A 20,380-nucleotide genomic window follows, 5' to 3' on the forward strand; every position below is an offset into this window, starting at 1 on the left:
AAACTGAGAGTGGCAAAATGCTCTTTTCAGAGAGTGAAACTGGCAAGTGCCTGACAGGTCGTAACGGTATTATGTGGCATGACTTTCAGGCTGGTAAACATGTGCACTTCTTAGTATTTGCTTTCATGTGGGGAGGGGGTGTAGTCTCAATATTTCACATGTGTCACCTAAGGGGAAACAGAGCCATCATACTGGTACAGACCAGTATCCGTGCTGAGACTAGTCTGTTTTTCAGTAGTTCTAAAATATAATGAATCACATGCTCTGTGCTTTCCTCTTACCAGCAGTATTGTCTCTAGAAGTTCAAATATCTTTCAACAGTTGTTTCCTATGCCTGAAGAAGGGAGAAAAAAGATGAGCACTAACAGTTAGACGTGAGAGAGGATTAAGGTTGTGGGAGTGGTGAGTGATGCATATGTTGGCATTTCAACTCTAATTAACTAAGAAGCCTTGAGTCAGTGGTGGCATGTAGCTACATGGCTGCTGGAGCACGTTGGGGATTTGTCTTCTCCTAAGATAGACATCCAAGAATTGGGAGCTGAATTGCCATCTGGAGGTGCCTGTCTCTGCTCACAGAAGGAAACTGGACGGCTGGCTTAGACCTCACTTTTGGATGACTGGAGAGGATGAAGATGAATCCCACTGCTGTGACTTAGCGCTTGATCTCCTTCTCTGGTGTTTAGCAGAAGGATGTTAACTCACTCCTTTCAAGTTTCCTGCTTCCAAGCCTCCTTTCTTGCTTCCTTCAACCCTCGTCCTCTCCTCTTCCCCATGATATGCCTGAGCAACTCTGGCAAGAGACAGCAAATGACCAAAGTTTTTGTTTCAAGAATAATGTCAGGGTTTAAAATTTGTTGTATGCAGTGGAACAAAATGAGACCTCCATCTTGTGTTGCTTTGTTTTCGTTTTGGTGAAAGAATGATAGCCTGGTGACTATACTTACCCACATGATTCAGAGCGCTTTCCACCATAAGATCAACCGAACTATTACCTTGGGTCATACTCAGTTCCTCTCCACTACTAGGAGGTTTACCACCTATAGACTAGTGACATAGGAGTTTTAATAGCGGAAGTTTTGTAACTTCCTTGTTACAACCCTGCCCACAAGAAATCTACTTCTCTGAAAGCTTTTGTGTTTAACTAGTTAGGATTTTCAAAGATGAGTAAAATGAAGGTGCAAAATACTGCCCACCTTCAATACCTTCAGGATTTTGACTCTCTGCCACTCTGAGTGGGAAATCTCTCTCCTCTCTGTAATTCATAATGAAGTCACTGCAGCTTGTATAAACCTGTCCAGCACAATTTTGAAATGATAACTTGGCTCTTGCTCGCAGTACAGATGATGCCTTTCCAAACTAATTTTAGTAGTCTGCGCTGAGCTCCATGCATGGCTACACCATCACACTCAGTATGGAATCAGAGTGCGACCAGGTCTGCCTGCCTCAGAGAATTTGAACGCGTAAATGGTGTGACACTTTAGTCTTAAGTAGTAGCTTTGATGTTAGATGCCTTTTATGCAAGAGGATTTCTGTGTTTGAGGACTGCCTTTATTTGCGTTGAAACGCAATGGGAGAATCACTGTAGCAGTTCAATGGGAGCAGGCAACGGTAATGTCTGGAGCAAGAAGGAAAGAGAACTATATCCAATTGAATCCAGACAGGTGGACTTGTGCCAAGCTAGAATTTAATTAAAACGCTGGGATTAAATCCACTTTTCAGGTAGCACCCTCTTTAATTAAGTGCTGAAGGCAGTAATACGACTAAGCTGTGTATCTTCTTGTTAGACTTTCAGTGCAAAGTCTTCAGAAAAGACAGCTGAACCTGTACATTGAATAGTTAGAAAAGCTGGACAACTTGCCACAGCCAAATGCTCCTTTTCACTGAAAAGGCAACAGCGTTGGTGACAACTGGTTCTATTTTACAAGCTAAAAAAAACAATAGAAACCATAGTCCATACAGAGATGAAGACATATGTTAGGAAACTGCAGTCACTCTCTTTGCTTAATGAACTACTTCTCTTCACTTTTATTTAACCATCCTGTCCATGTAGAATCTAGGGTCACATATAAAATACATAGTATTTTAAGTGCTCTTCAGTAAGTCTTTCAATATACTTGAATTTGTGTTCAAGCAGGTTTCAAACCAAGCTTTAAAAATGTTCTTACAATGCCAAACCCCTGCTTCAGGGGATCATTTCATCTTGATTGGCTGACAAGATATGTTTTTATTCAGTCCACAGAGGTAGCTTGTTTTAAAGGTCTAAAAATATCCATGATCTTTGGAATATTCATTCTCAGAGTTGGTCCTGCGTTACTCTTCAGTGTTTGGAAAAGAGTGAAGTCTTTACAGTCAAATGATAATGATGTATTGGAAAGTGGAACTCAAGCTTCCAGCAGCTGCGCCAGAGTTCAATTACTCTAAAGATGAGATGGAATTTAAAAAGACAAGTCCTGTCACTACCAATGGCCATCAAATACATTTTACAGTCATATAGTTTTGTTGTATGTGGAATATTGAGATGATGCCAAATCTTACAGATGTATTTTGAAGTATTACTTATTTATGCTGCTGCACAGGATGGCCACCAGGTTCTTGGGCCAAAAATCTTGGACAGATCCTATGTGCATGTTAATCAATCGCCTCTGTTTTCATTCTTTCTAGTGAAATTAAGAGCAGAAGAGTTGCAAAAAAACTGAAAAACTGCTGAATGATCACAACGTGTTTGCCAATAGCAAACAAGCCAGCAAGTTCTTGAGACTTTGGCTTACACTGAACAGTAATTTACAGCAGGAGTTAAGCATTGGAACTGATTTGGGGGAGAGGAGAAGAGGAGATTTGTCTTCTAATGTTTCTTTTGTACTGAGAGAAATAAGCTCTCACAGACTAATTCAGAACAGCTAAATTGGACGTTTAATGAGTTCTGTGAGTTAGGTGCCTAAAGTGAACCAGTATCTGCATGCAGTTATGCACCAAACAACATATCTAGGGATCAGAAGTTATTTCAACTGCTTGAGGAATAAGGGGCTACTAACTTTAGGAAATTATATAAGAAGTAGCTTTATATATTTGTTAGCAACAGTAGTTGTTTGAAACTTGCCATCTGGGGGTTTCTTACATTTTGAATGTACATTATGAATTTACAGGTCCTGGTTTTCATATGGTAGCATCAATTACTATACTGCATTTAATGTAAAAAATAGTTTCAGTGCTGGGAGCTATATCTAAGCTAAAAGCTTAAATTGTGTTCTGTGCAAAAGATGATAATGATTATTTTGTATTTGAAAGTCTGTGTGAATTACTAATGACCAGTTTTCTCTGCTTCTGCAATTGGTTAACATTTACTTGGCATTTTTCAAGTTTTTCTACAGTCTTCTTTTGCTATGGCACTTATTACTTGTCTACTAATAGTCCTCTAAGACACTGGCATTCTTTTTCAGCTGGCAACAGTGGACAGTGGCCCTGAACATTTCTCCTTCATGCAAAGCTCCAGCTGATTTTCTGGGCTGTTTTACTTGAGTAAGGCCCATAGAATTGGCTCTGGCAGCACCATTACCAGGAAGAGCAGGGACGTTATGATTGCTCAGTGCTTTTCCCAGCTTCAGCATAGCTTAGCAGATTTCGGGATGTCCGATTACTTCTATTTAAAGCCATTTCCCATTTCTCTACCATTTGCACATTTTGTTTGTAGAATATCTTCCAGCCATTTGATAACATATGCACCTAAGGGATCACAGCTGTCTCTTGTATGCATTTATATTTGTTTTAGAACTTGCGTTGACCCGAGGCAACAATCATAAAAGAAAAAAGGTATTTTTTTAGAATGATTAAAGAGAGACTCAGCAAATCTTTATCTTCATTCTGCACAGTGAAGATGGAGAAACAGAAAATGGGCTTGGAAGAGATGAAAATCAAAGCCCTCTGAAACATGGAAATTCCCAAGTATATTGAAGAGTAACATGGAGATAATATGGATGCCTCTGTCTCTTTGGTGTGGCAAGCACTAAAAAATCAGAACAAACTTCACCAAGATGGTGATTTACATGGCATATACTGGGGCCTGTCCTGTTTGCCCACATAAATAAAAAAAAGGAAGACATGTCATGACCCTTTTGTTGAAATGCATACTGAGATAAGAAATACGAGTTTTCCTAATAAAAGTTAATTAGAAAAGATCTCGAGGTTCACTGCAAGCACAGTGGTGTCAATAACGATATCTGTAATAATGCTTACTAACACTTCTAATAGTTTCTTCCAGGTCATTTCAAGGTTCTGTCAGGTTTCGTTAATATGTTCACTAGGACTCCTTTTGTATCAAAAGCAGACAGTGATTTTGGGTCGTCCTGCATGCTGCCTGTCATGGACATAAGTACGTTTCTTGCTGAGAAAAATACTTAACAAACCATCTAATATAATGGTTTGAAATGCATGGGAAGTTATGAAATACAGCTATAAGTTGGAGAAGTTTGAGACTTCCTAGAAGGAACGAAGAGCTGCACTTCTGAAATATATGCTTTTTGTTCACGGTGTCAGGAGTACCAGAGAATGAAATTGTAGGTAGATCAAATCTCTAAGAAAAAACCCCCAGCTTTTTGTGAAGTTACACACGTAGATTAGAATTAAACCAAAACACAAGATGAGGAAGTGAAAAAATGAATAGATGACTGTGAGGCAGGCAACAATCAGTCTAAACTGCAGCACTGTAGGAATACAGTATAATTAGCTTGTAGCAGCCAGAGCAAAACCAATTTAAGAACCAAATCTAACAAGCCTATAAAAATCCAGGTTTAATTCTTAGTTCTAGACTCTGAATAAAGACATGACCAGACCCAAGTCTGCCTAAGTATGAGGATTGGATAAGACTTCTTCAAGGCATATCATAATTCTGTAGGTAGCAGTGGATGACACAGTGATAAAGGAGCCAATGTTTTACCTACTTTCACACTACATATTTGCCTCCACTACTGAAATCGAACCAGTGGGTATTGAGAGTCCTACTATAACCTAAATGGTTAAGTTTTGCTTCTGCTGTGGGTTAGCAGGTGCTTTCAGATATCAAAACCAACTATGATCAAAATCAATCAAAGCAGATCAGATCTTTGTCCCTGAGAAAACCAAATAAAACCACCACTAGTTTGTTCATAATTAGAAATAGCTAGGAAATTTTATTAATTTCATTTTACCCATCTAGAATATAGGCTTTTAAATCTGAACTATTAATTTAAACTATTCTATAGACAAGAGAAACTGATACTGTAAGAGGAAAATTTACTCCATCCTCAGGTACGTGTTTGAAATGGTGGATATGCCTTGCACTTTGGAGATGATGTCCAACTTAGCCAGTGGCAGCTAAGCTGAATGCTACCCTTGAAGGCTAGTTGACCACATTTGTAGTCACATCCCATACTTTTGATGTATTGATCATAAAAACCAGCAACAGCTGTGGAAAATACAAGAGTCAGAGCTGGCAATAAAGGCACTTGATGAAGGCACCGGGTTCAGAACCATCTACACTCACAGCAGCCACATTATAGCTCCTGTCTGTGAGGTAGGAATGTACATTTTCTGTATCTTTTCATGTTGTTTTGCACTATGGGACCACAATTTGTTATCCTGTAGCCAGTATCACAATATAAACATTAAATACAAATTCCTTTAGCTCAAAAAATATAATATGCATGAAGTAGTAGGGGAAAATATTTGCTGAATATTAAAGACTCTCTCTTTAGCCTGCAAAATCTGAGCTAGGAATCGAGCTAGAAGAGCAACATGAGAGCAGCCTGAAAATACTTCTGCCTGTAGAGATGCTCTTTGCATTTCTAAGTAAGTGCATTACACTGTCACAAGGAATCCCCAAACCTGACTAAAACCTTCAGATGTTTAATAATCACACAGACCTTTACCTTTACGCAAACCCCCCTATTCTTGTACTTCTAGTGCTTCTTCACCTTCTGTTGTAGAATCATGGTTGCATCTCGGGAGATATGTATATATGTGTGCTTACTATATTTAATACACACACAATGTGTTATTGTTTAAAATGTATATATTGGTAATTGGCAGCAGCTCCAAGGAAAGCTAGTAAATAGGCTGAAAGCTCTATCGCCATTGGTGTCTAATGAAGTGCCTTCAGCAAGTATGTGCCGATATGAAGCCACAAAGGTCAGACTTGTGCTGAGCTGTGCATTATATTTGAAGCCCAGAAGAAATGGCAATCTATATTAAAGTTCACAACCTGTGTGAAATGAGACTTGATTAAAACAATACAAGTTGTTAGCTCTGAGATGGTTCTTTATGTGAAAAGAACAAAACTCACCACACATAACTGTGCAGTATAAAAAGCACTGAAATCTTCTCATGAGCATTTAAAGCAGTGCTTAGCATTGTAATAAAACACATGGTTCAGTTATAATGTGGGGTCAGTAATGCAAGGAGCAAGAAGAATAGCGTTAAATTAAAGAAAATGAGAGATCTGACTGACTATCAGTTTAGCACTATTACTCATGATGAGAAGTAAAATGAAGTTCATGACCCCATCTACTCTGCCTCTACTCTCTGCTCCTTCGTGTCCTTCATCAGAAGGCACTTCCTCAAGGAGATTCATAAATCCATAGTTTTCTCCAATGAATTGGCACACACTTATTCTAACTGTTCTAACCACCATGCTTCTATAAACAGAAAAAGAAAAGCTGCCACTCTGAGGCAAGTTACTATGTCCTCTGCTTGTGACTGATGATAGATGTTTGGTATTTTTCTCTTAAACTAGATGGTGACATCCTCACAGCATTTCTTCAGTCTGTTTGTCTATATAGGGCTGTGCGCATTTACATTATTACATACAGTACATAGCAAAGAAGAACCAAATAGTCTTCATAATGCATACAACCTATTTATTACCCGTAGTAATAAGCTGGTACCGATTTATTTCAGCTTGGAGAGTAACATGATCTTTTCCAGAAAGCAGCTACCACTTAACTTTTCATAAGCAAGAGTACTAACAGGATCTTTGGTAAGACACTTATGCTATAGAGAAATCCATCTTTTGCGATAATAGCTATTAAGAGCCATAAACTAATTGTAGATAATGGCTTACCATTCAGCAGCAGTAATTCAGCCACTTTATCAAGATATATGGATTTACATTGACCACTTTAAGACCTCAGTATGCATGAAGAAGAGGGAACAGATTGTGAAAAGACTTGTTAAAAGTAGCAAAGATGATCCTTAGTCGCCTACAGATTATAGCATTTAAATAAAAGTCTAGATTTCAAGTGGACTTTCAATGACCTCCTATTGCAAACAAGATAGTGATGCAAAACAACCAGCAGGCCATGAGGGGCTGGGGCAGCAGAGCAGCATCAGCTGAGCAAATGGGAGGTCTGGTCCCACACTGGGCTTCCTATGCTGATAAATGGGAACTGGGGTGCCCTGCACCATGCGAGACAGAGGGTCTGGGAAAAGGTGGCTTATTTGGCAGGCCTTGTCTTAAGAAGAAGGAAGGCCAAAAAAATGCAAAAGGAAGATAATATGGCCTACAGCAAGAAAAAATACATTTGAATATGTGGGCAATGGGTACAAAGTAGTATCGCTTCTTGCATGTAACTGTTTGGAGGACATGCAAAGGAGTTGGTGTTGAGGGTCAGAGATCTTTCACACAAAGGGTGGTGGCAACCACATCTCCTTGCCTCAGTCTCAGAGCTGCACGATAACTGTAGGACATGAATTAGTCAACATGAGCTGTAGGTGGGACTGAATTGTAGTTGAATTCATTCCTTGCTTTGCCTCCCATCTTCTGAGGACTGATTAAAAGAGAAACTAGTAGAGCATAGAATAAGGAGGTCCTTTCTGATCTACTCTTAACACTAAGTATTTTCCTGCTTTTATTCCATTTTGTCAATCGTGCTTGGGGTAAATCAATACCTTCACAGCCTGCCTACTTTGATAATCCTGCGCTCCCATCACTTTGCGGAGTTGTTAAGCCTTTCCAGATGTTACAGCATAGTTTTCAGAAGACTCCAGTGGCTGTCTCCTTACTGCTTCCCAGACATCTCAAATACCACCTTCAACCAGTCTGGTGGCTTTCCTCTTCACTCCGCAAAAACACATTTCAAAATAAAAAGAAATTTAATTTTTTTACATATTCAGTGGGTTCTTTCAGTCACATAGAAAGCGGACACAGCTATGCCTTCATTTTAGATTTTCTCTTTTTTTTTTTTCCTTGCTGATAGACCTATGGGAAACTGAGTCAGATTAGAAGGTTAAAAGGAGGGAAAGACAAAACACTGGGGTCTAGCCAGTAGTCTCAAAAGGCAAAATGAGAGTGACCCACTCTGGTATGCTAACAGTTATGAAGCTGGTAAGTAAACATTTAGTAAGAAGATTGGTATCAATATTTAATTAATGAATTAATGCAAAGATATCAGGCCTGATGTAGAAAACATTGAGGCTTCCTGAAAGGTAGATTATTTATTAAAGGCATAGTGTTTGGGTCCCTAACATGGAGAACACAGCCCTGGCAGGGATGTGGAAGAGGACGGGCGGGACGAGGTGGGTTCTTCTTCTCTCTTCTGACACGGGGTATGTGTGGCACCGGGTGGGGCTATTTCATGCTATGCATGCCTTAGTAATGCATAGGGAGATGTTTGTAAAAGTATTTGAGCAGTGAGGAAAGCATAAATTACACTAAGGAAAAATATATTGTTGTGGTTTAACCCGGCAGGCAGCTAAACACACAGCTGTTCGCTCACTGCCCCCCTCTGCCCAGTGGGATGGGGGAGAGAATCAGAAAAAAAAAAAGAGCAAAATTCTTGGGTTGAGAGAAAGACAGTTTAATAGGACAGAAAAGGAAGGGAAGATGATAATAATAATAATAATAGTAATTTCATAATAATAATAATAATAATAATAATAGAATATACAAAGCACGTGATGCACAATGCAATTGCTCACCACCCACCGACGGATGCCCAGCCAGTTCCCGAGCAGCGGTCACCCCTTCCCCAGCCAATCCCTTTGGCCAGTTTGGGTCAGCTGTCCTGGCTGTGCCCCCTCCCGGCTTCTCACTGGCAGGGCATAAGAAGCTGAAAAGCCCTTGACTAGTGCAAGCACTACCTAGCAACACCTAAAACATCGGTGTGTTATCAACATTGTTCTCATCGTAAATCCAAAACACAGCACTGTACCAGCTACTAGGAAGAAAACTAACTCTATCCCAGTCGAAACCAGGACATATATTAACAGTAGGAAATCATAAAAAACAGTAGTTCAGCCCAGGCAATTTACTTCTGAAACAAATGGCATAAAACAACATGTTACAGAGGAAAGGGAATAAAGGTGCTCAAGATGAAAATAATGCACGAAGAATGCCAATCTTCTAGTCCTGAGATGCTGCCTGAGATGCTGGATGGGTCTTCAAAGAAACATCCACACCTGTTGCCTCTTTGAGTGTAGAAATCCACCATTTAGGTTCAGCTGACAGATGGGTTGGTACCCCCACTCCCTTCTTCCATGCCTGAGGATGTACAAGTGCATGACAGCTGCCAGAGACATTTCTGTGATGCAGACATTTTTTTGAGAATTGTGAAGTATTTTTGTGAGGGAAAAATGAAGGAACTGAACATTGGAGTTTTCTGATAATTCCCTTTGCAGCTCATGTCACCTGAAATACTTGTTTCCTCAGGCAAGCCCTTCATCCTCCAGCCTCTCATCATTAAATCCCTCAGTCTTTGTCATGGCAACAGCTGACAAACCCTGCCAAACCTCCTCCCCACCTTCTCCCCTTGAGAGCACCGCCTGACCTCTCTGTCTGGTACCAATAGTGCACCAGTAAAACTGTAATTCCTTTTGCAGTCGGACCCACCTCACCCATTATGGAAACACAACTGTCTGTAATAAAACACAGTGCATGGTGCACAGTGATGCTGTACAATGACAGGGACATGAATCAAATGTCTGAGAGATGAATAAAAACAAGGTAAATTTAAATAGGAGAATATGATTATTGAAGGTGGAATTAAGTTTGGACATGATAAGACTCCATCCACCTGTGAAAAACGCCAGAAGATTTTTTAATGAGATTTTCAGTTATAAACATTGAGACACCATCAGTCCTCAGGTGATAAGATTAAAATTTGATTGTGTGTAGCTATGAGAATAGAAGTGTATATAGAGAACTGACCTACTGTAGAAGAGCAATTAGGGTCTACAGGGGGACTAATCGGCAAATAAAGCAGCTATACAAAGTATCCCATGGCAAAAAAAATTAGATACACACTGTTATAATATAACAAACGCTTGTAGATAAAATTGTGGTTATGGGTGACTTCAGGCATAAAATAGTATAAAAGAAGAAATTAAAGCTCTAACAAATTAATGTTGCTTGAACCAATATGCTGTTAGGCATAATGCATTGCAAAGGACAGGACAATTAAGGAATGGGAAGGGAATTACTTCTGGGGTCTAACGTCCAGATGCCATGATCTGAAAATCAAAACCAACTTTGACATTTGACTTTGGGAAAGCGGGTTAGGAGAATTGACTTAGAAATGGACTAATTGTACATAAGAAAAGACTTATGAGGATGAATTTTAGAGCTATACTGGTATGCACCTGTTAAGTCCTCATATACCTCATAAAAGGTAGTTTATGAGGACTGAGGAGTCTTCATCTCCACTGGGACCGGCATCTTTGGTCCAGCAGGCAGGTTTGTACAGGTAGGCACTGCTGTCGTTTCCATGATGCCAGTGGGCCTTATCCAACCATATGTCAGCTGTGCTGCTCCTGCCTCTCCTGTACATCTGCCTTTTGCTGTGTAATTGTATTTTACGTCCTGCCAAAAGGCAAGGAAATGGGACTGTGCTCAGCACTGTGGCTATGTGGCTGCTGGCTCAGGGCTGGTACATTTGATTGGTGAATAATAATAGGGTTTGCTTGTCTCTACCTGCCAAAGACCCTTTTTACAGACCGTGACCCTAATATTTGAGCCTCAGAGTTATGCACTCCTGGCACGGGTTGTCTGTAGCTGACCCATCTGTTATTTCCATCTGCTCTTCTTTTTCTTTCAAGTTTACAAGTTATGTTCTGAAATGTAATTCAGATCCCATTGCACCATTTTTGTCTTTCCTTTATGCAGCCTATTTAGTGTGGAAAACTGTAGGTTTAGTGCTAAGTAGTTGTTAGATTCTAGGCTAATTAATTTCCCCTAAATGAAAGAAAGAGAATTTTCTTAACTTAAAATACTTGTCTCTCTTTTCTGAACTTCATCCTCAATGGATTCACTTTATAGATTTCCTTTTTTCACTAATTAATTCCATTGCCATTTATTTTCCCTCAAAGTGCCCCATGGCTGGTTATCACAGAAACAAACAAAGCGCAATGAAGTACATTTCTAAGGAATTTGGATTTAGTGATTATATGGACGACAACCTTCACAACTGTCTTTTGAGAGCAATCCCTATTCTGACCACAAAGCCAAGTTTTCCTCAGGCGCATTGCTGTAGTTCCATCTTGTATTTTAAACAGGTACCCACAACACCGCTCTCTTGAGGAGGAAAGATTTGATACTTTCTCTTCAAGTGTAACAATCATCAAATATGCGGTAATAAGTACAATATTTTTCCCAGGAGTAGTAAAATAGCTGAATGTTTGTTCATGAGCACTCAACCTAGTGACATACTGACAGTATGTGCATTGTTCATATGTGCAACATAAAGAAAGGATTTGCAAACTTTAATGTGCAGACTGCTCAGTATTAAAAAGAAACAAATAGGTAAGTATTGCATAAAGCAGGAAATGTACAATCTAAAGCTTCTGGTCTGGAAGCAAATTTCTTGAAGGTCTCCCTACGCATGATCGTATGTTCCACAGATGAGTTCAGTACCCAGCTGAATGCTGAATCAGGCCCGATGGGTTGCTGTTGCAGCATTTGTTCCCATCAGCAACTTCTGCTCCGCATTGGGAAATTTGGCCATGGCTGGGTAAGTCCTGATGACTTCAGTGGAAATTTGCAGGGAGCTCATCAGTACAAACCTTACCACTGGAGCAGAGACTTAGTGGAGCAACTTGTCAAAAATGGACATTACTCCCTGGTAAAACTCACCCCTGCTAAAAGCAAGCCATAAGGGGCACGTGTGACTTACGTAGGGTGTGCGGCTTGGGCTTCCCACGTCAGCAAGGTCAATTACAACCTGCCAGCAGTGGTGGCAGATTTGTCCTCTTAAATCCCTGCCGTTTGGCTAAAAGTTAGGCATGTAGTGGGAGTGTCTTCCAGCAGGGAGAGAGAGCTGGGCAGGCAGAGGGTGAATCCTTCCATCCTAAACCATGAACGGTCCCACCAAGGTATCTGTTTGTTGGAGTTGGCTACCAACAAATGTAACCATGATTAAAACAATGTGCTTGTTGCAAGATGCTAAATAAAACCAACCATTTAATAAAACCAATCCATTTTAGTATAATAAAATACATCAGGTATGGGATATTTTATGAAAATGTTTAATTCAACTGTTTCTTTGGAATGTAGTAGTCATAGTTTGGAAATTTAAGTTACAGTTCAGTTCTATGTGATTTTTTTTATGCTACTCAGTGTCTGAGAGTACAAATGTCATTTAAAGTTAAGGCTTCGCTGTTCATTTTGAAACAACAATTTACAAGTGTCGTATTGTCATAGAAAATAAAAATTTCTGTAAAAAAAATTTGCACAAAGTTTTATGATGGTACAAAACATGAAGCAATAATATACCAGTAAAATGAAATCATTTTACTACAGAAGATTTTTTTAGTTTTTCAATAAAGAAAAAAATATGTTATTTTACACTTTAAAAATTATGAAACAATCTAAAACAATATAAACTGAACATTTTGTAACACTGCCTTTACAAATTAATAACTTTATAAACATATATTTTTTTTTAAATATATTTATCAGTGCAAGATACTTTTCAATGTAAAGTTGCAGTATCATTTTTCCTTTATTGAAGGGCAACTTTCATTCTATTACCTTCAGAGAAATCAAATCTTCAGTGCTAGATCCTCATTATCATAGTAAGGTCTGAAGACCACAAAGGAGATATATTTCTTTTTACGTTCACTGTTCTCAGTATGTTAAAAGAAGAAAAAAACCACGAACCACCAGCTTTACTGTTCAAAGAGATCAAGACCAAGGGCTGGACCAGAATCTATTGAAATCCATGGGAATATTTCAAAAGGCTTTGGACTTGGGCTCCCCAATGGGATTTTCTCTTCAAGGCAATATATGCATGTAACTCTCAGTCAGGTTAGTGGACTAAAAGTTTTTCAGCTAAGGAGAACAGACCCTAACACCTGAATCACAAGGTGGTAGTGTGCTGAAAATAGTTGTGAAAAATCCATTTTTTCTTTGGGTTAATTAACTAGCTGCTGCGATACTATTATGGTCAAATTACACTGTTGGATACAAATGAAAATTCTGCCTCTGCCAAAGTGAGTTTGACACTTGGGACATTTCATGGACTAACTTTTATGCCTAACTTTCAGGCCTTAGGTGCTCTGTCTTACCTTCTGGAGGACCCAGGGTCTAGAGCCTGGGGAAGTAACTCTTCCAACTTAGGCATCTAAATGTGTGTTTGAATATTCACTATAGTTTCTGCCTTTAGGACTCATTTGAAGTAGCAACTGTCCAACGTTTTTTCTATTGGGTCTTCCTTAAAATATTTTCAGATTCCAGGCTCATATTTTTACCTCCAGTCTCCCTCACTTTCCTTCAATTTCTAGGTTACTGGTGGATTTTCTACAGGTTTTTCTGTTTTATGCTTCGTATTGGTGAAATGACATGCTTCAAAACATTTAATTGATAAATAGGGGTGGATTCTGTTGCTCTAGTAATTCAAGGCTGAATTAGCCCTTCTTTAGTTCTAATCCTGGACAGGATACTTCATTGCTCTACTACAAAAGCAATTTTTGAAAAGACAGAAAGTCACAATCACTTCCCTAACTCTGCTCAGGGAATTCAGTGAGGAAAAAAGTGAGTTCAGCACTTTGCAGGATGTTCCTTTCCCCATGTTTGCATTGGTTTTACCTGCTGGTTGGTAGATACCCAGGGGAAGGTTAAAGCTGCCTTATTCCACTGCCTCCCCAGTTATGGCTGTGCTGTGTGTGGGTCACCGCAGAAAACCCAGGGGGTCCCCTCGCACCTGCAGGAGGGGAATGATCCCTCTGGTCCCTCGCCTCCTCCTATGGACCCCTGAGGGCAACAAAATGTTTCTTTTTACCCTGTTGAACCAGCTGCATAGGCTGTTGAATATTATTTGTTCAATAATATTTGTCCTAAAATATTAAAAAAATTGCCACATAATTGTCAAACACATTTTGCTGACAGCTTACAGTACTCAGCTCACTGAATGTGTCACTATCTGCGCTTCTGGTCAAACAGAAACCTCCTGGTATGAAATGCCAATTGGATATAACAGGATGGTAAGAACATGCCCTACATGCACTGTGGGATTTTATTCTGCCCCCAGTACCCATGCGTAAGCCCAATTAGCATTGATTAGCATGAAAATACACGTTTACTGAGAGAGCAGAACACTGGGTTCAGGTAGGGACAGGAGGAGGAAAGTTTCTCATTTTAAAGGCAATCTTTTCAGTAAGTGAATCATTTTCCCTAGTGTAATTAACAGGGAAGCTGTTCAGGGTAAAAGACATGTTTCATGACTTCAGGAAAAAAGATACTGTCACTTTATGCTGTTAAGAAGAAACCCAAAGTTCGACTTTGGAGGGTAAAGTTAAGAATTTTCCCTTATTTTTTAACACAAACTCTAATAAAATCCTTTGCCATTACCAGCAAGTTAAAGCTGCAGTTTTCTTTCCTTGGCAATGGCAAATGCTTATGAAATCTACTCAGAAAGAGAGAGAGGAAGAGAAGAGAAAGGGAGAGAGACTTTACATTTGAAAATACATTCTATATGAAAGAACAATAAAAGGGGATATTGCAGCTTTATACAAAAGGGTCAAGAGACATGAAGTTGAAATACAGAAAGCAGAACAATCGAGCCAGGTTGTCAAATCTGATTAGCCCTTGCCTTGCTGAGGCTACTTTCTTACACTAAAATATACTTTTCTTTTAGTCAGTGAGCCATCAGAATATGATTAAAGACAAGGGCATAACTGCAGAGAAGCAGAGCTGTAGTTAATGTTAACACAATGAGAAGCAGTACAAACAAAAAGGCACTTGAGAGGACATACACTAGCCAGTGCCAAGGACTTTTTTGTTTTGTTTTTAGGCAGTACACTCGGTTACCAGTTCTGTCTGATGATGGCACATACTCTTTTATGGAGTTCACAAGCACAAAATTTAGTACAACACTGAAAAACATCAATAAATTTTGACTGTATTGCTTCGTAAACAGAGCTGACACACTATATCGGTACTGATGCAGCAGTACTTTCAAAAACATCCTAACCCTTCTTTGCCTATGCACAACACGAGCAATTATACACAAATACAGGTGCGGGAGTCCACTAAATTGCTGTTACTCCAATATTTTCTGGGCACTGAGCTACAGACAGCATGTCCATCCAAAGGACCCCACTGAATACATTTTGTGACAGCATCTTGGATTTTGCACAGTAAAACCAAAATTATCCATTAACGGAAAACAAAAGAGAGGGAGAGAAAGAAAGACAAAATGAACTATAAGTCAATCATACTTGGTCTCAACACCAGCATTTGATTATTTCAAATAAAACCAACAGAAAAAGCAGACTGTACATGATTCAGATTGTTAACACAGATTGTTGTCCATGTTTATCGGTTACACACTCATTGAAGCTCCTGAGAAAAGCTTGGCTCAGTGTCATCAATGCACTTTTCAGCCTGTACAGTAAAAGAAGATCAACAGTTCCCCAGCACGACCGAGCTATGTCCTTCCATCCCGATTCTCTGAAACTTCTCCAGTCGCTTTATACCTTCATGCTTCCGAGTATGAATTCTGTGTGTTTAGTTTATCTTTTTTCAGTTTTACACCATCGACCAGTTCAAAATTGTAATTCTCCAGTGCAGACAAGTTCCTCTCTGACATCCCATTGTGCCAACAGGCACAGTACAGGACAACTCCACAGATGGCTCCTAAAAGCACCCCGAGTGCACTCATGGCTATGATGGTAATAAGGATTGGATCTAGGGTCTTCAGGACGTTGCCTGGTTTCCTGGAGATGTTATCATCGTAGTCCTCACCTGTATGGTATGGAGGTGTAAACCCTGAAATGGAGTAAAGAATTGCAAAATTTTCAGACCTGATTCTAGGTAGAACTTTGTTTGATGAGTTGGAAATTTGGAGAAAGGACAACAAGTTTCTGACATAAATTGCTACATGATTTGAAAATCTAGCTTCTTGGAGGTAGTCATAAATAGCTGAAAAGTATAATGCAGCCCAAATAGTTGTTGATTTTTTTCATACTGTTCTCCAGTCCCTGAATCTGCTGCATGTTAGTAGGGGTCTGATTCTGCCTTGGATTAAGTGGGAGTCTTGGGAATGAATAACCAGACCTTTTGATTATATTTTGCCAGCTTGCAGTATTTAGCTCAAAAACGTTAATTAAATCTTGTTCAGCTCAGTGTGAATGTTTATAGCCTTAGGCATTTTTTGGGAATCTCCAGCCGTTTTGTGTCCATCTCCACTTCACTGACTTCAGGATTGGACCTTGAAATGTACATAGTGACAGAACTGACACAGAAGAGCACTCTGCCCTCTTGTGTAAAATATTCACTGGGTACCATAACGTTTTCCCTCAGCCCTTTCAGTTTATGAAAGAGATCCAATAAGCTTGCAAACCCTGCTAATTGTTGCAGGAAAAGCCAAAAAGTCTTTTTGGACAAACCCTGCTTTCACTGAAATCAATGATAGCAATCCCGTTGACTGTAACAGAAAAAACTTAAGCTCATTGCCTGAAAAATGCAAGTATATTTCATTATTGGGACAATATGACAATTATGATCCATTTAATGATCCATTTACAGCTATCATCATTGAAAATGATAATGCTTTGGTAGACTGGTCATAAAATGACATTTTCAGCCAGGTCTGAAGAAACAATTAGCCTAGAAGAGTTTTGAGCCCAAGTACCTAGACACTGCATGAGTCATAAATTGTAAGATATATAATGATAGCTGTTTCTTCAGCTGTGGACAAGTCTTCTAGATAACAAAATAATAAGGAGGTACAGTGTGCATGCATATATATGTATACAATATAACAAATTATGTATATAAAGTTTGAAAGGTTTGAGGCAGGTATAAATGATACAAAGTCCGTAAGATTATATGGCATAGAAGAATAAAACTATTAAATCCTTCAAATAATAAATGTAAGCTCTTCTTAGCATCTGACCTAGATAAATCAAAAACCTTAATACAATATGCAGTTAGAAAACTAATCTGTAAATAAATAAATAGAATACACAAATTCACATGAAAATACACTTTAAAATTCATTCCCTTTTAATAATAACACAATTTTTACCTGTTTGATTACTTTCTGGGTCTTCTTCTTCATCTATTTCATTCTCCACATCAGTTGATTCTAATGAAGCAAAGAGAATTGACATTGATTATTAGGGTTACAAACACTGATTGACTATCATGCTGGCAATAATGGTATAGCAGATTTTCCTGTGTCAGAGCATCATTATGTTAGCTTGACAGAACTGTTCATTATGATGGGCTCTGAAAATTAATGGAGAAAAAAAGAAAGATTTAAAAACTCCTCTCTGCCCAGTCTTGGCACAGTTTTAGTTATCAGCAGGGGTTTTCCATGTCTGGGAAAGAGAAATCGGTGTGATGAATTAGCATCATTCATTGTATTTACAATTTTGGAGCCCAATTCCATAACACTTCATCAGTGTAGGCATAGTTAATCACAAGAATGGTTTCACTGACTGCAGCGAGACCACTTGTGTTTGGGCTTCAGACTAAGCTTTTGGCTTTAGCTCCCACAGGCCAAAATCTTTGCTCAGCATTTGGTTTGAACAACTGAAACATGTGGAGGTAGGAAAGAAGTTACTTTCCTCTCTCATTTGGAGTCAGGGAAATACCATCACTGTGGTCCCAGCACCATTCTTGGCACTGAGGACACTGCAGGAGGACCAAGCAGTGCGTCCTGCCTCTCTTTCCTGGTAACTGCCACTCTGGTGGCATATGATGAACCCCAGAAGATGGACTGCGTGATAAAAAGAGATTGTACCATTTTCTCATCCTGCAGTGAAATTACCATGTAGCTGTCTCATGTTACCCTCAAAAGGCTATTAGCTACAAAAGGGGAGGAACACCCTCTATTATTGCTCTCAGTTGTGTTGCCAACTCGCATGGCATAAGTTTATATTTCTAATGCTGAGGGTTCTCGGTTCTATTCCCTCTTCTAGACAAAAGTCATTGCTTCATTTCCATCATGAAGGACGGGGTTCAGTTGCTTGTGTTTATCTGGGGTTGCTACTGCCAAATTATGTGCAGTATGCAATGCACGTATGATCAGCAGTGACTGGAATAACTCAAGACTGGCCAGAAATAAAAGGACTCAAATAGCATCTCAGGAATAGCCTGGCTCAGATGTGGAAAAGGCCATGTTCTAACATTACTTCATGTCCCACGTGTCTGGGAGCTGGTGACTACAGCAAACAAGTCACAGCAAACTCAGAATTACAGAACAGCAGAGGATAGACCAGGGGCCATTTCACCCTATCCTGTAAGGGTTTGATATGGTGCTTTAAAAAACGCTAGGGTAGAATTAAAGTAGGCTTGGTGTAAGTGATCTAAAAAAAGTGAAGAAATAAAACTGGATTTTGAGCACTAGTTAAAACAGGGAAGAGCATTAGGAAAAGCAGAGAAATTTAAAGAGGACAGCAATATGAAATATAGGGAGAGATGTGAGGATGTGAACATGCTGTGACCCATGTCAGTAGGATGCCAGTTCTGATCCAAAAGACGGCAGTTGCTGTGGTACTGAGGTGATACCAGTGGCACTTACTATGAATAAAGCTATAGGCCAGATCAGGATATTTTCAGTGCAAAACTTCTTGTAGAGTCAATAATTGTCTATCCCTTTCTCACAGAAAAAAACAGCTATCAAACCAAAATAAATAATGTTTTGGATGAGATTTCTATATGTTCTTGCTATTCATACTTACTTCGGCAATCCTCTTGTGCTACGTGGTTGTCAATTTTAATATCATCCACAGCAATTCCTCCAGTTCCTTTTCCAATTTCTCCCTCAATAACCACCTGGCAAAATAGGATAATGTTCACATTGTTTTCCTGTTAACACACAATTGCAGCATTCAGGATATCTTAATTAGTTGTTAACACATATCTTCACTTGTCATGATGCCACATCTACATGTACTTTGATTGTGGCCTGCCAATCTGCACTGCATGCCTTTATGAACTTATATATGCAAATGTGAATTTATAGAATGTCATAAATTCATTAAAGACTTTTACACCAGCAGCAAAACTGTGGCAAGGGTGCAGTTTTGTGACATGAGAAATTATTTCTAAACCATTTATTTGGCCTTTGATAACAAATTGCTTGTATTACTGTCATCTGAGATACCATGAAATATGTCACTACTACTACTGTCACAGCAACAGCACCACATCTGGAGGTATAATACTGTGTACATAAATCCTTCAGTGACATTTTCTGCTATGGTGTATAAAGCATGTCCAGCAAGGTTTTACTGGCTTTGGTTCTGTTAGTTCAGCGAGGAGCGGCCAAGCTCACCTGATAGTGTTTCACAGACTTGTGAAGAAGAACGCGTCCTTCCTTCCAGCAGTTTGCCTGGTGCCCGCTCAGGGTCCACAGCACCTGATCGTATTCGTCTGGCTTTTGGTACCGCAGTTTGATCTTCAGGGTGCCGACATGTGCGCCAGACATGTGGTACCAGAAAGTCATGCAGTGGGCAGAGTTCTGCGAGTAAATCACGGGGCTCAGCAGTCGGGCGACTTTTCCTTTCTGGCTTTCGTCAGCTTGCGAGTAAATGAAATTGCCATCTCCTACTGTGACAGAAGGACTGTGTTAGGAATAGCCACCAGTTTTCATATTCTTTGTTTACCTAAGAAGCCCCAACCACCCCCTGATCATTTTGCCTTCTTTCCATTCTGATGGGTCAAACCTCACAACCAAGAGAGTCAGAGGGTGTTGGTTTGGGAGCTGTAGGGAAGCTGATGTGCTCTAAGGAGTGTTTATTTCTTCTGGCAGTCTCCTTTGCTGTTCATTGGGATGCTTTGTGCTGAGAATGAACTGTAACAAGATGTTCACTACATGGCACACACAAGGCATTTTCTTTTGCTCAGGGAAGGAGGCAAAAGCATGTTTGGTGTGACAGCGTATGCTCCATTAGTCAGCGTGCACCTCCT

General features: G+C 39.5%; 1 protein-coding gene across 1 annotated transcript in view; it reads right to left on the reverse strand.

The window, feature by feature from the left end:
- Positions 1 to 12,441: 12,441 nt before the first annotated feature.
- Positions 12,442 to 20,380, reverse strand: part of NRP1 (neuropilin 1) — a 70,996-nt gene continuing 63,057 nt past the window's right edge. Inside the window, exons 13-16 of the mRNA XM_009325557.1 lie at positions 19,746 to 20,020; positions 19,150 to 19,243; positions 17,490 to 17,549; positions 12,442 to 16,228 (exon numbers count right to left, since the gene is read on the reverse strand). Coding sequence (XP_009323832.1) covers positions 15,939 to 16,228; positions 17,490 to 17,549; positions 19,150 to 19,243; positions 19,746 to 20,020 — 719 coding nt within the window. The 3' untranslated portion in view covers positions 12,442 to 15,938. The remainder of the gene's footprint in view (positions 16,229 to 17,489; positions 17,550 to 19,149; positions 19,244 to 19,745; positions 20,021 to 20,380) is intronic.

Source organism: Pygoscelis adeliae, unplaced genomic scaffold (genome assembly GCF_000699105.1).
Source record: "Pygoscelis adeliae isolate BGI_AS28 unplaced genomic scaffold, ASM69910v1 Scaffold175, whole genome shotgun sequence".
In the NCBI taxonomy this organism is placed as follows: domain Eukaryota; kingdom Metazoa; phylum Chordata; class Aves; order Sphenisciformes; family Spheniscidae; genus Pygoscelis; species Pygoscelis adeliae.